Source organism: Mustela putorius, unplaced genomic scaffold (genome assembly GCF_011764305.1).
Source record: "Mustela putorius furo isolate JIRA1106 unplaced genomic scaffold, ASM1176430v1.1 tig00003942_pilon_pilon_pilon, whole genome shotgun sequence".
NCBI classification, from domain to species: domain Eukaryota; kingdom Metazoa; phylum Chordata; class Mammalia; order Carnivora; family Mustelidae; genus Mustela; species Mustela putorius.
The window spans coordinates 15,897,902-15,915,070 of record NW_025422087.1 but is presented as its reverse complement, the minus strand read 5'-3'; the positions used below and the strand labels follow the sequence as shown (position 1 = coordinate 15,915,070).

The 17,169-nt window shown below is 39.6% G+C and overlaps 1 protein-coding gene across 2 annotated transcripts in view; it reads right to left on the bottom strand.

Moving 5' to 3' along the window:
• Window positions 1-203: 203 nt before the first annotated feature.
• KLHL20 (kelch like family member 20) overlaps window positions 204-17,169 on the bottom strand; it is a 61,610-nt gene continuing 44,644 nt past the window's right edge. For both annotated transcript variants that reach the window (XM_004761933.3, XM_045069568.1), the window contains 5 exons: window positions 16,191-16,334; window positions 6,908-7,041; window positions 5,749-5,957; window positions 3,962-4,068; window positions 204-1,784 (listed from right to left, as the gene is read on the bottom strand). In XM_004761933.3, the coding sequence (XP_004761990.1) occupies window positions 1,700-1,784; window positions 3,962-4,068; window positions 5,749-5,957; window positions 6,908-7,041; window positions 16,191-16,334 (679 nt within the window). In that variant the 3' untranslated portion in view covers window positions 204-1,699. The remainder of the gene's footprint in view (window positions 1,785-3,961; window positions 4,069-5,748; window positions 5,958-6,907; window positions 7,042-16,190; window positions 16,335-17,169) is intronic.

Here is a 17,169-nt window from a genome sequence, read left to right as displayed (position 1 = left end):
TTCCGCTCAGGTCGTGATCCCAGCGTCCTTGGATGGAGCCCCACATCGGGCTCTCTGCTCAGCGGGGAGCCTGCTTTCTCCTCTCTCTCTCTTCCTGCCTCTCTGCCTACTTGTGATCTCTGTCAAATAAATAAATAAAATCTTTAAAAAAAAAAAGAAACTAAACAGCAAAGACACAAGCACCAAAAAACATCAGCCCCAAATTTTTTTATGGTAAGTACTACCTTTATTTAAAAAAGTTATACATGCTAGAAAAAAGCATAAATGATACATGTAAACAACTTTTTACCAAATACTTTTTTTCCTTGTAAAGGTGCAAATGATCTTTAAATGTAAACACAAAAGTTGCCAAACATTTTTGTAGTAGGGGGAGGGAGAAGGAGGTTATTCCTTTTGGTTGTGGTTAAAGTCTTATTCAAAGATCTTCCTGCAAAATACATTGGAAAAAAAATTGGTCTATGAACACAATGAGAAAACTCTGACCACTGAAATTTGTATCATTTTTTTCCTTAAAAATTTTAACTTTTCACCAGAAAGTGCAATTTGAAAGTAGTAACAGTGGCTTTACAGATGAGGATAATGATATATAATCTGTATAAAAGAACCAAGATTTTATTAATAAAATGCCTCAATTTCACACTCATTAGCATGTATTATTACATGAACTGAAGAATTCATTCCCTTGGAGGCTGTGATTACAGGTAAGCCTCAGCTTCAGCAGGCCTGAGCGTCAAGTGTAAATTGCATAACAGTATTCACTGCTGGGGAGAGGATATTTCTCCCTGCTGGTCCTTAGTAGCAATAAGGAAACAAGAAGGAAAGTTGTTTCAGTCAGTAATATTTCTGAGCAAAAACTTTTGCAGAGTAGCACATGATTCTATTGGAGGATTCTCAAGACAGCATATAAGAAGGGTATACTGTTTCAATAGAGGCACTGAGCAGAGCTCTAGAGCTAGCAGAAGTTCTATGAAAATATTATGAAAAAAGAGTAAATACAGTGGAAAACAAGTTCATATGGAAGGAAACAAGATGCAAACTTGCACTGATGAAAACTTTAGTGTCTGAGTCCTGCTTTTATCTACTTACTATTCCTTTTGAATTGTACTATTTAAAATGAGTGTTTCTTTCTTCTTCTTTTTTTTTTTTTTTTGTAGATTTTCAAGTCTTCTGGTGCTTAGTGTAAGCATGATGGCTAAACAATGCCCTTGGCATACCTATCTTTATCACTGGTAGTCCTTGAAAGTTGCGGAGTCGTGTGGATGGAGTGCCTGAAAATAACCAGATCATGTAGAGCCCTTCTCCCTTAATTAGTATTTTCAGACTTAATATCTTAAAAATAAACTTTAGCTCCTTGGAATTTTTTTTCTTTTCCTTTTTTTTTTTTTTTGTCCTTTTTTAGTGGGAGGAAGGCTAAACCCAAAGCAAAACAAAACGAAACAATGACAAAAAACCCAACAACAAAAAACCCATGATAAATTAAAACCAAAAATAAATATTCTGCACAGAGTTGAGAATTTTTGTGCAAAGATGGCATCTTGCAGTTGAAGTACTTTCATTGTATTTGTATTTCCATATGTTGAGGCACCGGCAACGAATAAAATTTGTTCTAATGTTTTCTTGAGCTATACAAAGCTCCAAAGTCAAAAGTCAAAGCTCTCCAGAATACAGAGAAGCATGTACATGACTGTCTTCTAGATGTTCACCATATATGGGATTCACAATGTGTCATTTTAATAACTCCTACACCACCCCCCAGCCGACGGTAATTCATCCCGCCATATAACCTGCAAAGAAAGAAAATCAGATTTCAAAGTGGGAAAAGCACTGTTTCTTCTGTAACTTAGATGTTAATAAAACACATTTTTTATCATAACTAGTATTTTTAGGTTCATACATCTCTTCCAAAGATTAGGACCTGGAATTGAGCAATGGCAAGTAACAGAATTACGTCAGACATTGGGTGAAAAGGTCTCGTTTCTAGGATACTGTTTCAAGAATAAAAGAGCATTGTATCCACATTTTGCATAATGACCTTATACCTTTACACCCTAAACTGACTTTTAACAATTACATAGACTCATATCCTACATTTTTGTCTAGTTTTGACCACAGCTATCTTATTTCCCTACTCACATTTCCGTCAGCCTAAACACTGATAACTTATTTTTATCCTTAAATATCTTATATGTATTCTACAAACCTCCTCCTTTATGGAACAAACCTGGCTATGAGTAAATAAAGTCAGCCATCTAGGTTTTTTTTTTTTCTTTTTGTAGATTTTATATATTCATTTGACAGACACAGAGGACAAACGGGGAGCAGCAGAGGGAGAGGGAGAAGCAGGCTCCCCGTAAGCAGGGAGCCCGATTTGGAGCTTGATCTCAGGATCCTGAGGTCATTCAAAGTTAAAAGATTTACATGGAAAAGAATATTCTCAACAGATGATCCTTAAGAATTTCATAAATATTACTCGGTCACATATTACTAATTCTATTTAGTGACAGCTACAGAGAAATAGGTCCTTATGTAGGATCATGGTGATTAAGAAGCAAAAGTAAATCTGGCAATCTTCCCAAAGATCTAAACACTGAAAGCTGAATATGCAAGAAAATATGCCACAAGAGGGAGGCTCCTCTTCAGGAAAAGCTCCCATTATCTCTCTCTCCCTCACCTCTATTAGGTTTGGCTAAAATGTTACCTTTGCAGTCAGGACTGCCTAGGCCACATTTTAAAAGAAACTCATCCCTGGACAGCCCCACTCCCTTGGCTCTTCCCCATAGTGGTTCTACCCCCTGACACGGTACTTGTTAGTCTCCTTACTAGAACATTCGAGCCAGGAGAGCAGGGAATTTTGGTTTTGTTCACTGTTGTATCCCTGATGTCTAGAACACTCAGTACACCTCTACTTAACAAGGTTGTGAAAATGTGATGTAGTAGAAGCCAAAAGTGTACAACGACTGACTTGTAGTCTGACTTCAGTGCTATGGTCAAGTCATACAGAGCCATGAGAGAAAGGCAGAAGAATCCAAAGAATGTCATTTAAACATCTGTAAAAGTGTGGCTTTCCCAGACACGAAGACTGTACTTTTTAAAGTATTTTATTTATTTATTTGAGAGAGAGCATGCGTGGGTGGAAGGGGGAAGGGCAGAGCAGAGGGAGAAACAGGCTCCCAGCTGAACGCAGAGCCTGAGGAGGGGCTCAGTCCCAGGACCCCGAGATCATGACCTGAGCCGAAGGCAGACACTTCATCAACTGAGCCACCCAGGTGCCCCGAAATAAGCTATTTAAGAAAAAAGTAAGGGGTGCCTGGGTGGCTCAGTTGGTTAAGCATCTGCCTTCAGCTCAGGTCACGATCCCGGGAGCTCAGGTCATGATCCCGGGATCGAGCCCTACATCAGGCTCCCTGCTCAGCAGGGAGTCTGCTTCTCCCTCTGCCCCTGACTCCCCTCATGTTACTCTCGCTCTCTCTCGCTTAGTCCTTCTGTTTCTCTCTCAAAAAACAAAATCTTTAAAAAATAAATGAGTAAAAAATAAAAATAAAGTAACTGTAGTTTGTTTTTTCTTGGGCATAAAGCTGCCCAGAAAAACACCAAAAAAATTGTGACAGATTAGAGGCAAGAGATCTAAGTTCTATCTAACTTGCCTCATTTTATTTCTCAGTGCCTTACTTACCTCAGTGGAACATGATGGGGCTAGAGAGGAAATTATTTTGTTTCTGTGTTTTCCATCTCCACTATAAAACTGAACAGTTACCAAAGGGAAGAGGTTGTAAGACGTCAGTCACTTCAGAGCAATGAAGTCACAATAAGCCATCAAATATGGGTAAATTGGAGCTCTCTCATGAGCTATAAGAGCACTTCTCAATGTACGGACCATCCCCATTTGGATGGTCATGCGGACCTTATGCCCATGATTTTCATCTCAGCACTGAGGTGCTCTGCAATGTAGCGTAAAGGTTACCTCCATGTATTGGCATCAGGATCAAACACTTCAATGGTCTTCAAGTATGTGGTGCCATCGAAGCCGCCTACAGCCATGAGCTGTCCATTCACTACGGCCAGGCCAACCTACAGGACCAAAACACAGCAGCTGCTGAAGGTGCCAGAGAACCACTGGGAAAATCTGGACTAGTTTCTAGATAAATCTTCCTAACAAAAGAGAATTCTTTATGACCTTGCATTCTGGTTTACTTGGACACAGAGAAAAAAGTAACGACAAAAATCTGTTACATCATGGGAACAATAAAGTTATACATACAATTAGAATATTTTTACAGTCAAAAATATAAATTTCTTAAATTTTTGGAAAAGCATCACTGGGAGTGGGCAAGAACTTCCAAACTGCTCTCACTTCTTCTGGTATTTGCCTATTCTAACCCACCAGCTAAACTGCCACTAAAATTCTGTTTAAATTACAGATCTAACCACGCTGTCACTCTCCTCTAAAAACTTTCTAGGTCTCCCTACTGCCCTCCAGAAATCCACACTAGCCCACGTTTTAGCCTCACTGCCTGAGGTACCCACCACTGCAAGAATACTGATTCAACAGCTAGTCCCAGGAAGACCACGTTCTTCATGCCGCCATACTTTGTATATGTAGTTCCCTGGCTGGTGTCTTCTTTCCTTCTTCTGGAAATCTTATTTTTCTTTCATGGCCTAGCCTACATGAGACTTTCTCTGGTAAGTCTTTTCAGTGCCCCCGAACACAATAAGCATAATCTCCCACACTCTCTTATAATGCACTTGCCCTGACTCTGAGGTTTATTTTATTTTTTTTAAACGGTTAGCTGTAAACATTTCCATTTCCTTCACTAACTTGGGAGCTCCCTGTGGGGTTGTACTTACTTTTTTCTTTCCTAGCACAGAGTAAGCACTTAATAAATATTTGCTAAATATATATAAATATATATTTGTATATATAAATAAATATTTGCCAAATATAGCAGTGAAAACAATAGGAACGTGACCTAGAAGCTATTAATCACCAGTAATAAAGAGAGCCACAGATGTGGGAATGTTTTGACTCGCTGATGCCTACCAGTGATAGTCCCCAATTTGCACAAACCAGAATTTACTCCCTTTTCTCCTCAGATTATGGAGTCTTAGCTGCTGCTATGTTCTCCCACCCGTTGTCCTACATCGATGCACTCCTGACACAACCAGTGGTTTATGGGTTACATTTCACTCTGAACCAAACATCCTAGGATGGATGAATGCTGAACTCTCCCTGGAAGTCTCTTGGAGTCGCATGTCATCCGTGGTCTAGAACATGACACAGGTCACACTGACCAGGTCTAGACCACAGATGGGACAGGCTCCAACCAGTGCCTGGTGGTGGGACCAGATGTATTTCTGCCTAAACATCTGTATTGGTGTGCCAACTACTTACAATATTACCTAGGAATATTCGTTAGGAATATTTAGCTCTAATTGAGAGGGATGAATATAGGTGAAGTCAGATAAGGTAGTGGATAAGACAGGGTAAGCTCTTTCCAGAAAACAATCGATGAAAAATAAATCACAAAAAATAATTCTATTATTAAGGAAATGATTGACTATAAGATATTTAACTACTTGAGATAATAGCAATTAGGAGAAATTAATTTTTTCCAGGATTAAAGAAAGTAGCAGGGGTTGTTTTGCCTCAACAGTGCACCTCCTTCCTGCGCCAGTATTTTATAGATCGGAGCTCTCCTGCACAGTCCTGTCTTTGTGCTTTTATCCAGTTTTCAGCAGGTGGGCACTTACTCCGCTACGGCGGGATGTCATAGCCACCACCGGAGACCACTGGTTAGTTCTGGGGTTGTATCTCTCCGCGCTGCTAAGCTCTGTAGTGTCATCTCTACCTCCTACGGCATAGATCATGTCCTGATACACAGCACAGCCTAGGTGTTTCCTCCGCGTCCCCATAGGAGCTATGGTGTGCCATCTGTTTTCCTGAGGATTGTAGCGCTCTACTGCAGGGGGAGAAAAAAAACCCAGCAAGTGATCATTCAACCATTTCTTCTCACTTCTAGTTTTCCTCATAGCCATTAAAACTTTGTGATAATACATATTTTTAATACACAGTCTGATTTTTCTTCTGGAAAGGACTTGTATACCCTTGGACAAAACCATTATAATCTCATCAGGGACTACTGGTTTTATTTGTGTAAGGGATGGTGGAAAGGGCACGTGTGGAGTCAAGGTACCTTCGTTCTAGTTCTGACTACATGACTCGTGGCCTCACCTTATCTTCAAATGAGGGGATTAGACTACAGGACTTGTAGCCACCATTCCGTACTTGTAACTGATTGTCATAATCAGACACTGTATTCCCTTTGCCTGTATTCCTACTGTATTCTAAGCAAGAGACAAGATATGTGACTGTGCGTCTGATGCGAGTGCCACACTAATATCCTTAGGTAAAAATATCCATTATCTCTCAACGGAAAGGACTAACACATAAACCAGCTTATAGCTATAACTTATTTATTCTTACATTACAATATAGGTTTTGTCTTTTTCTTGGTTTTGGCTTTTTTAAGGAGAGCTGGTTAGGGGTGAGGCAGAGAAATAATCGTATTAGGAAAATAGTTCTTTGGTCCGTTATAAATTCCTAGAAGTTTATAAAGAGAAGGGAGAAAGAAGTACTCTGGGAATACATTAGAAGAATACAGCTGCAGAAGGAGCTGAGGAAGAGCTGGGAGTTGTACTCTAAGGGGAAAACAATTTTCAATTATTTAGATTATTATAAATAATCATATCATTTATATAAATATGATTATACAAATCATTTTAATTTTACAATTTATATTTACAATTTAAGATTACAGGATAACATGGCTTTTTATACTTTTCTGTAGTGGGAGTCTCTGGAGGCATGTGTTGCTCTGGGGGAATCGGACTGACGCTGGAAGGGACTAACCTGTGTTGAGTGGAGATGTCCCATCAGAGCCACCCACAGCATATAAGAACCCTCCTAACACAGCCACGGCCACGCCGAGTCTTCTGGTGCTCATAGAAGCCACTCGCGTCCATTTGTTTTCCTTTGGATCATACCTGCAGTGAGGGAGAAACTGAAGACTGCACGCCTGCTTCTCTGAAGTGAGGCCTTTTTCCTAAGGTGTGAAATAATGCTAAAAAAGACATGTTGGCTACACACACCTGAGATGGTCAAAATGCACAATGAGAATCTAAGAGATTTTACTTAGTTACTAAGGAAAAAAGTCTTAGAATTTGTGCCTGTGTCAGTTACTAAGTTGTTTTCTACACTCTTGTCTTGTGGTACCGGGGCCGGAACTCTGAAAACAACCTTTTTCCTTTGCCAAGCTGGCTCTCTGTCAGATTCTGCCAAGAGGAAGGACTAGCTGCTGGACGTCTCTGGGAGAAGGGACAGACTCCCTTCTGTTTGTCTGCCAATCCTGGTAGTGCTGCCTCAGCCAAGGCCCTTGAACTCTGACTAAACCGGCTACTTTCAGTCTCTAGCCTTTTCCTGGCACTTCCCAAACTAGCCTGGTGCTTCTTGGAGGCAGCCCCCTTGTTCTAATCACCCCCAAACTCCGTGACTTCAGGTAATTTTATTACCTTTCCTGTCTCAGGGGTCAGGAATTTGGGAAGGGCCTCGCATGGAAGTTCTGGCTCGGAGTCTGACGTGGTTGCTGTCAGACTGGGGCTGGGGCTGCAGGAGCAGAGCGCTAAAGCAGCGGGCGGCCGGCTGGCTGTCCCTCCAGGAAGCCTCACGATCTCTCCGGGTAGACCTCCCAGCACAGCAACCTCAGACAGCTCCAGGCTTCCCAGGCGCCCCAAGAGATCCAAGTAAAAGATGCATCTTTTATGACCCAGCTTCAAAAGTCACACACACAGTGCCACCTTGGCTGCTGTCGTAAGGCAGCCCAGAACCAAGAGGCGAAAACGGAAATCCTACCTTTCAATCAGAAGAGTGTCCAAATGATACAGAGCGTGTGAAATGACAGGTGCTGTTACCACCTTCGGAAAATAAAATCTTCCACAATCAGCCAGGAAGAGAAGCCTTTGTGGAGGCGCGTCACAGTTCAAGCTCCGTGGCATCTCTCCTCTCGGCTACGAGGCTCCCTAACTCTCCTCTCTCTCCTTCATGTTCCCAGATCTGGGTTCCTACCGTTAATTCAGTGTCCTCTGTTTGTTTTTTTCAGCCTTTCTAGATCTGCTAGCCAGTTTTTGAATACTAAATTCTCTCTACCAAATAACTGGTACGGCTTGTTTTCTTTATTGAGTCCTGATTGATAAATTACTAGTGGTCAGAAATATGACAAAAATCACTTGGAATAGGGCTGGCATTTTATTGCATGGGTGGGAAATTCTGTTAGTCTATTAAGTACTGTTAGCAAACTCTACCACTATTGCAGGAAATACACAACAAATGATACTGGAAATAGACCTCGCTCTTAAGAAGAAAGTGAGGGAGATGGAACACATTTTAAGGAAAAACCTCCAAACAGATTCTGTGAATGTAGTCACTAATACAGATGAATGCAGCAGAAATATAAATCCTGGAGAATGGAGGTCCTGGAGAAAGGTTGTGGTTAAGTCAGTGATGGTCTCCTGAGGTTCATGCACTTTTCTTTTTTTTAAAGATTTTACTTATTTATTTGCGAGAGAGAGAGAGAGGGGGGGGGGGAGCAAATGAGCAAGGGTAAGGGGAGGGGCACAGGAAGGAGAAGCAGACTCTCCACTGAGCAGGGAGCCCAATGCGGGACTCCATCCCAGGACCCGGGGATCATGACCTGAGCTGAAGGCAGATGCTTAATGACTGAGCCACCCAGGCACCCCAGTTTATGCACTTTGAATAAAGTTTATCTTTCAGCCCTTTTGGAAAATTCTCAGCGGAAAATTCTATCTGCAAATACTGCTTCTGGTCTCTCACTCTCCTTTTCTTCTGGGACTCCAATCACATGTATGTTGTACTGTTTGTGTGTCCCATGAGTCTCTTACAGCCTGTTCTTTCCAGTCTGTTTTCTCTGTTCTTCCTCTGTTTGGATGGTTTCTATTAATCTGACTTTGAGTTCATTAACTCCATCTTCTGTTGTGTTTGGTCTACTTTTACTGTGTCTAGTTAATCTCATTTCAATGAGTTCTTAATTTTAGATATATTTTTCAGTTGTAAAATGCACATCTTATTTTTATATTCCAATTCTATATTAAAATTCTCTAATCTTTTATCCATTTTTAATCTTTCCCCCTATTTTATTTAATGTATTCATTATACTTCTTTTAAATTTTTTTTTCTGTTAACTCTGTGGATCATTTATTTTTATTAAAAATATTTATTTATTTGAGAGAGAGGGAGTGAACATATGTAAGTGGGGAGAGAGTCAGAGGGAGAGGGAAAGGGGAAAAATCTCAAGCCAACTCCTTTCTGAGCATGGAGCCCTACGCAGGGCTCTATCTCACCACCATGAGATCATGACCTGGGCTGAAATTTACTGAATGAGCCACCAGGCGCCCTTAAACATAGGTAAGTCTGCTTCTATTGTCTATTTTTTTCTCTCACCTACTGGCCATATTTTTCTTTCTGCACACATTTAGTAATTTTTTATTTTAGCTGGACATTTCTATAATGGGATGGAATTCTAGAAATTAGAAGTCAATATTATCCCCTCATTCCGCACCACCCCTGTACCCACCTTTCCTGGCCACCAGCGGTGGATCCACTCTCTCCTGTATTAGGCAGAGAGGATGAAATATTGATCACCCCAGTCCAATCAGGAATTGAGTTTTGTTAGACTCAGTCCACCTCAATTTTCAAATGTTGCAAGGATGAAAGCTATCCTGAATTTGTCACAGCCCCGCCCCCGCCCCTGCAGGACTTTATCTTCTAAGCAGTGTCAGGTTGCACTGAATTTCACTCATCCTAGTACCCCAGTCTCCTGAGCTACCCCAGCACTCAGCAACCATCTCATGGAGAAAAACAGCAGTATGTTTGGAACTGTTCTAGATTCCAATCTGACATGCCAACATGCATGACTATTAAAAGTTCTACTGTTTTACTTCTCCTCCAGGTGAATCCCTTTCAATATTTCAAGTCCAATATTCAATACTTCAGACTTGGCAAATATCAGGGAAGAAAACAGCTGATGATCTCAGATCACATAAATGGGCTCTCTCTTCAATGGAATTTTAGTTCATCTCATGTTACTTCCACACGTCTCTGAGGTTTTAAAAAATATATTCATACTCGCACTTTTTCCTACTTGTTGCAGTGGGAGTGACGGCTGGCACTACTTACTGCATGCTACTCGGAAGCATAAGTCTCTGCATAATTTTTAATTATAAAATAATACATTGCTTCAGAAAGCCACAAAAATATGCAGTTTATTGAGTAATTATAAGTAAAGCCCATCACCCAGGCCAAGAAAAATAACTTGGCCTGCCACACTGGAAGCCTTCCCATGTGTCTCTTTCCAAACTCAATGCCTTCTTCCCCAAAGGATAACCATTATCCTGATTTTTACAGTAATCATCTCCTTGAGTTTCTTTATAGTTTTTCCCACCCAAGTGTGCATCCCTTATTTTTGTTTGTTATAATTTTTTTAAAGCCTCTTTTTATCTACAGATTTTTTTCCTCCATTTCCCATTTCCTCCTGCACCCCCCAATCCAATTCATCTTTTAGAACCTGGGGCATTTGATCTGCAATTTCCCCCACAAGATGGATTTGACTGGCTAGACACTCAGAGTGCAATTGCACACACTGGCTTGTCCTCTGTATGTTCCACAAATTGGCAGCTGGAGCCAGAAGTTTGATCAGACCACATTTGGTCCCTTTGACAAAACTACAGAAGGTGATATGTTAGCAGCTGCTAATTATTAATGCTCAGGCCCATTTATTTACTGAGTGTTACATAATGGTTATATCCAACCATTTATTTTATTTTTTTGGGATATTTTTATAAAGAAACAATCCTCAGGGTGCCTGGATGGCTCAGTTGGTTGAGCGGCTGGCTCTTGATTTTGGCTCAGGTCATAACCTCAGGGTCTTGGGAGCAAGCCCTGCATCGGGCTCTGTGCTTAGTGGGGAGTCTGATTTAGGAATCTCTCTCTTCCTCTGCACCCCTCCCCTCATACTCTCTCTCTTTAAATAAATAAATATATCTTAAAAAAAAAAAAGGAACAATCCTTTTATCAACTGTTTTGTACCCAATTCACATGTGATAAAGTTTATACAAGAAAGGTTGGGTATATGTGTGCTTCTTTCACTTTATTTACTAGTACTCAAGATGATAAATTCATTCCCTGTGATCTTCTGAAGGCAACTAAATAGGGTTTTTATTTTTTAAACATCAACAGGAACTCATAGATTTAAATATATTTATTGGATTTTAATCAGTCACAATTATCTCTTTTAAAGTTAAAACTGTCCCATTTTGGGCACCTGGGTGGCTCAGTGGGTTAAGCCTCTGCCTTCCGCTCAAGTCATGAGGGACTGCTCCCCTCTTTCTCTCTGCCTGCCTCTCTGCCTACTTGGGATCGCTCTCTCTCCAAATAAATAAATAAAATCTTTAAAAAACAAATGAAAACAAACCAAAAACTATCCCATCTCTGGTCAAATGGGAACATCTTCAAGTTTTCTCTTGAGTCCTTTAGACATCTCCTAGTCTTTGATAGGTTGCTTATTATCTGGTATGACAAGCTAGGCCAGGCTTATTGGTACATTTCCTGTCCTAAATCTGGAATCAGATATTTCTCCAAGAATCCCTTATTTCTTTTAGGGAAATGGAACTTCAAAACACAATCTAGGAACAGAGCTGTTAACTGCCACTAGTTGGTCATTATTTCTAGGCCTCTTTGGTTGACAGAGCTAGAATATAATTTTATTTTTAATGAATAACTTAATACAAATTGAAATTCAGGACTACAGGTCCTTTTACTTAACTTCTTCTATTTTACATTTATATTCTTCCATAGTAAGAATCCTAGTCTTCAAGAACACAGGAGATGACAGAATTATAATAACCTATACCCTTTTCCTTTATTCCACGTTATATCTTAGATTAGCAATACTCTGACTTCAATATCCCTGAGAAAAATTAAAATTCTTTTTGCGTATCTCTTCCCTTTCTCCTCTCACTTTTAAAAATATTTATACCACATCTGCACAGACTGAGTATAGCCAGTGCATACTACTCTCTCTTTTAACTCTGTTTACTCAGAGTTCTCCAATTCCCTCTGTTTCATGCTCACCCTCCATCAATGTCTCTAGTAATTTTGTCTGAAGCTTGTTCCGTAGTAGATCATTCAGTAAGGACTCATGGGAACAGTATTGCGATTTCTTACGTGTTAATAGTTTGTCTGCGCCCTTCATACTTCAAAGTCATTTTCTCTAGGTATAAAATCCTTAGCTTACATTTTCTTTGAATATCTTAAATGTCATTCCATATTCTTCTAGCATAAAATACTGCTTTCAAAAAGTACGATAGTAATCTAAATCTTTTTCCTATATAATAAATAGCGTACTTTTTTGTTGATTGACTAAAGAATTTGTTTCCTTTTTCTTCAAGGTCCTGTAATTTTACTGGAACATATCTTGGTGTTGACTGTTCTGGGTCAGTATTCAGAGAATACAGTATATTCTTTCAATAAACAATCTCAAATTTTTTATTAGAACAGGAAAATAATTTTCAATTATAGTTATTAGCATTTGTTTTATTCCTTTGCTTTGTTTTGGTTCCTCACGGACTCCTATTATCTGTGTATTAGATTTTTTTTTTAAAGATTTTATTTATTTATCTGACAGACAGAGATCACAAGCAGGCAGAGAGGCAGGCAGGGAGAGAGAGGGGGGTAAGCAGGCTCCCCGCCGAGTAGAGAGCCCAATGCAGAGCTCGATCCCAGGACCCTGAGATCATGACCCGAGCCAAAAGCAGAGGCCTTAACCCACTGAGCCACCCAGGTGCCCCTGTATATTGGATTTTTAACCTATTGTCAATACTTGTTACTATCTCACATATCCTTTTTGTTTCTTTTTTATATTTCTGATTTTAAAACATTTCCTCTTTCACCTTCTGTCTTCCAGTATAATCTGTTTTGTTTACTTGTTCTAGTTTAATCTTCATTCTGAAGTGATTTTTCCTCTTATTTCTAATATTTTTCTGAGTTTGGTCATCTCATATTTGGGTTTTTCAAATTCTGACTTACATAGTGTTTTCATGTCTTATATCACTTTCCTAATGTCTGTTAGTACATTGTGAAATAGTTGATCACTGTTTTGATCTGCTCTGTGGGTATGTCTTTCTGCTGTGCTTTCACTGTCTATAGAGATGTTATTCTGCTGCTTATTCTCTCTACAATAACTCTGTATTGGATCTAACCTTGGTACTCTGCTGTTGTTCATTTTTTATGAAAGGAGTTTTCCTGAGGTAGTGGTTCATGGTGATTTTCTAACTTCATGGAACTCTAGTTTTTTCATATAGTGTTAAAAAAAAAAGTATAGTGGTTTGCCTCCTGAGATTTACTGGTTTTATTCACTGGTCCTCCTTTTTATCTTGGCCTTCTCTTCTCACTGTATATTAATCTTGTCTCACTCATTTTTGGTCCTGCACCAGAAGTGTGGGCCCTGTTCAGGAAGGTCATACAGTTGGTCAGTTTTGAGGATTCCTAGGGCTAGATGGCTCTAGCCTAGCTGGTTCCCAGCTACAGTGGCTTTGCACCACTCCTCTTTCCACCCTGGGGTATTTGGCAATGTCTACAGACTTCTGGTGTCACAAACAGGTGTGTGCTACTGGCAATTCGTGGGTCGAGGCCAAGGATGCTGGTAAACATCTGACAATGCACAGGATTGCCTCCACAACAAAGAATTATGTGGCCCAAAACGGCAGTAGTGCTGAGGTTGAGCATCCCTCTTCTAAGTCCTTCAGATCCTATTATAGGTCCCTTGCACTCTATACTGGGATTGAGCAAAACCCTTCTTTGTTTCAGCTGTTGGTCATAAATGTTCCCTTCACTCTTTCTAGTAAATAAACATTGCCTGCTTTGGGGTTCTTCTGTTCTTAGATCTGTCATAGTTCTGACTGCTTTTCTTTATTTTCTCCTGCATAGACACTGGTATCATGCAGGTCTTGCGGCTTTCGGTACTTTGCCTTTGCCCATTCATATTTTGGTGTTTATGAAAATCCCCCCTCCCCTAGTTATATTTTAAATGTCCATAGGGCTTTTTTTTTTTCTTTAAGTTGTGGTAGAATTTACCAACATAACCATTTTTAAATGTACAGTTCAGCAGTGTTAGGTACATTCACACAGTCACTGAACCAAGTTCCATAACTTGTCCATGGTTTTTAGCTTTGTTATCTATTGCTCTGTTCTTCTGTGGGTATTTGGAAAGATTAAAGAATTATGCTATTGTTGTTATCTTCCCAGAATCCTCTTGCATAGAGTTGTGTTTTTTTTAAAAGATTTTATTTATTTACTTGACAGACAGAGATCACAAGTAGGCAGAGCAGTAGGCAGAGAGAGAGAGAGGAGGAAGCAGGCCCCCCCCGCCCCGTGGAGCAGAGAGCCCAATGCGGGGCTCAATCCCAGGACCCCAGGATCACTACCTGAGCAGAAGGCAGAGGCTTTAACCCATGAAGCCACCCAGGTGCCCCTTGCATAGAGTTTTGAAAGTGGAGAAATAAGTTTCTTAACAGAAAAAAGAAGTAGCTTTCAAGAGTTACCTACAACTTAATCTCTATTTAAGACAGTTAAACACTTCAACTTAAACATGGCAACTCAACTAGTAAATGGTATTTGAAAAATTCTGAAAAGTCATGAAGCATTTCTTTTTAGGAAGTGAAGATGAAATATGGAACACGGGGCACCTGGGTGGCTCAGTGGGTTAAAGCCTCTGCCTTCAGCTCGGGTCATGATCCCAGGGTCCTGGAATCAAGCCCTGCATCGGGCTCTCTGCTGGGCAGGGAGCCTGCTTTCTCCTCTCTCTCTCTCTGCCTGCCTCTCTGCTTGTTTGTGATCTCTGTCAAATAAATAAATAAAATCCTAAAAAAAAAATATGGAACACATGAGACTCCAAATCTAATCTCTAGGGCAGAATGACAAAAAAGTGATGGAGCAAGAAATTAAGAACAGGATGTATTTCACTAAAATTAACTGATTTGTAAGAGTATAAATTAAACTTCCATAGCCAACCTAGATTTCCCTAAGTACACTTCAAGAATTAATGAGAATCCATATACAAAATACTTTGGAGTATTTATACGATGTGCTAAACAAAGTATTACTACTTTAATCACTTTTTTTGGAGGAAGTCTGGGCAGTTATACATTAAGTACACTCCAAGTACTGGGAAAAAAAAATCAGAGCAGATTTCAGAAGTGTTATGCTTAATATCCTGTATGGATTATAATTTAGAATATGATTCCAGCTCTTCAGTTAGCCTCCATCAGTTTGAAAAACAGTTTGAAAAATCAGGTTATATCTCTCATCTTCTTAGACCCTTAAGATCATCAGAAAACGTTCCCCGAAAGCCCGTGGGATAGCCACTGAATGGTGGATTCCCTGGTATCCTAATCTGTTTCCTTTAAAGAGCCCTTTACATTTATTTATTTATTTATTTATTTAGTTAGTTAGTTAGTTTCAGAGGTAGAGTTTAGTGACTCGTCAGTTGTATGTAACACCCAGTGCTCGTTACATCAAGCAGCCTCCTTAATGTCCAACACTTCCTTACCTCGTCCACCTCCTCAGTTCCTCTCCAGCAACCCTCAGTTTGTTTCCTAAAGTTAAAATCTCTTAAGGATTGTCTCCCTCTCTGATTTCATCTTGTTTTATTTTCCTCTCCCTTTCCCTATGAGCCTCTATTTTGTTTCTTAAATTCTACTTATGAATGAAATATTGAAATCATATGATAACTGTCTTTCTCTGACTGACTGATTTCACCTAGCATAATGCCCTCTAGTTCCATTCACATCGTTGCAAATGGCAAGATTTCATTTTTTGATAGCTGAGTAATATTCCATTGTATGTATATGTGTGTGTGTATCTATCTTTCTGTCTATATCACATCATCTTTATCCATCCATCTGCCGGTGGACATCTGAGCTCTTCCCATAGTTTGGCTATTGTGGACACTGCTGCTATAAACACTGGGGTACAGGTGCCCCTTCAGATCACTATGCTTACATCCTTTGGGTAAATACCATTTATATTCTTTTAAAAAATTGAAAATGACTTAAAAAAAAATTACCTCTCCACAATGTTGAGGCAGGACACGCCATCCTGGCCACCCACAGCATAGAGAAAGCCTCCGAGCACTGCCACACCAACACTTGTCCTGCAGGTACTTGTAGGAGCCACATCACTACTCCATTGGTTGGTTTTGGGGTCATACCTGCAGAGAGCACAGTAAGAGCAGTTTGTATTTCACAAAGAAAGTCTGGCTATATTTACATATTCTCTATTCTTTCCTCTAAATATGGGCTAATTAATAACAAAAGCATATGAAAAGCTAATTTAGGTTTTATTTTTTAAACTTAATTTTTACTCATACAAATTACGTACGAATATATTTTCTTTAAAACTTTTTTCAGAATGTTACAGCTAAAGCTAAATTTTCCTTTGAGTTCCACTAATTTCTGGTCTCTTCCCATTGTGACTTGGTGTATGTCCTTCAAGAGTTAACAGTAAATTTATTTAATTATTCATTAAAAATATTTATTTATTTATTTTTAAAAAAGATTTTATTTATTTATTTGATAGAAATCACAAGTAGGCAGAGAGGCAGGCAGGGAGAGAAGGGGAAGCAGGCTCCCTGCTGAGAAGAGAGCCTGATGCGGGGCTCGATCTCAGGACCCTGAGATCATGACCTGAGCCGAAGGCAGAGGTTTTAACTCACTGAGCCACCCAGGCGCCCCAGTAAAATACTTAAAAAGGTATATTTATATGCAAGTATGTTTTCTTTACATAAATAATACTGAAGTAGTCATAGCTTTTTTACTCAACGTACTTCTGAGATCTATCTACGCTAATAGATAATATTCTAGATTTTTAAAATTGTGTGTGCCATTACATTGTGTCTGACATTTTGCTATTAAAAACAGTGATTGCCCTTGTATATTTTTCCCTGAGCAAATAGACAATGACAACTAGAATCATGGGGCACAGAGTAGAGTCATTTTCAATTTAAAAAAATGCTGTCAAAAAAACTATCAAATTGCTCTTTGTGT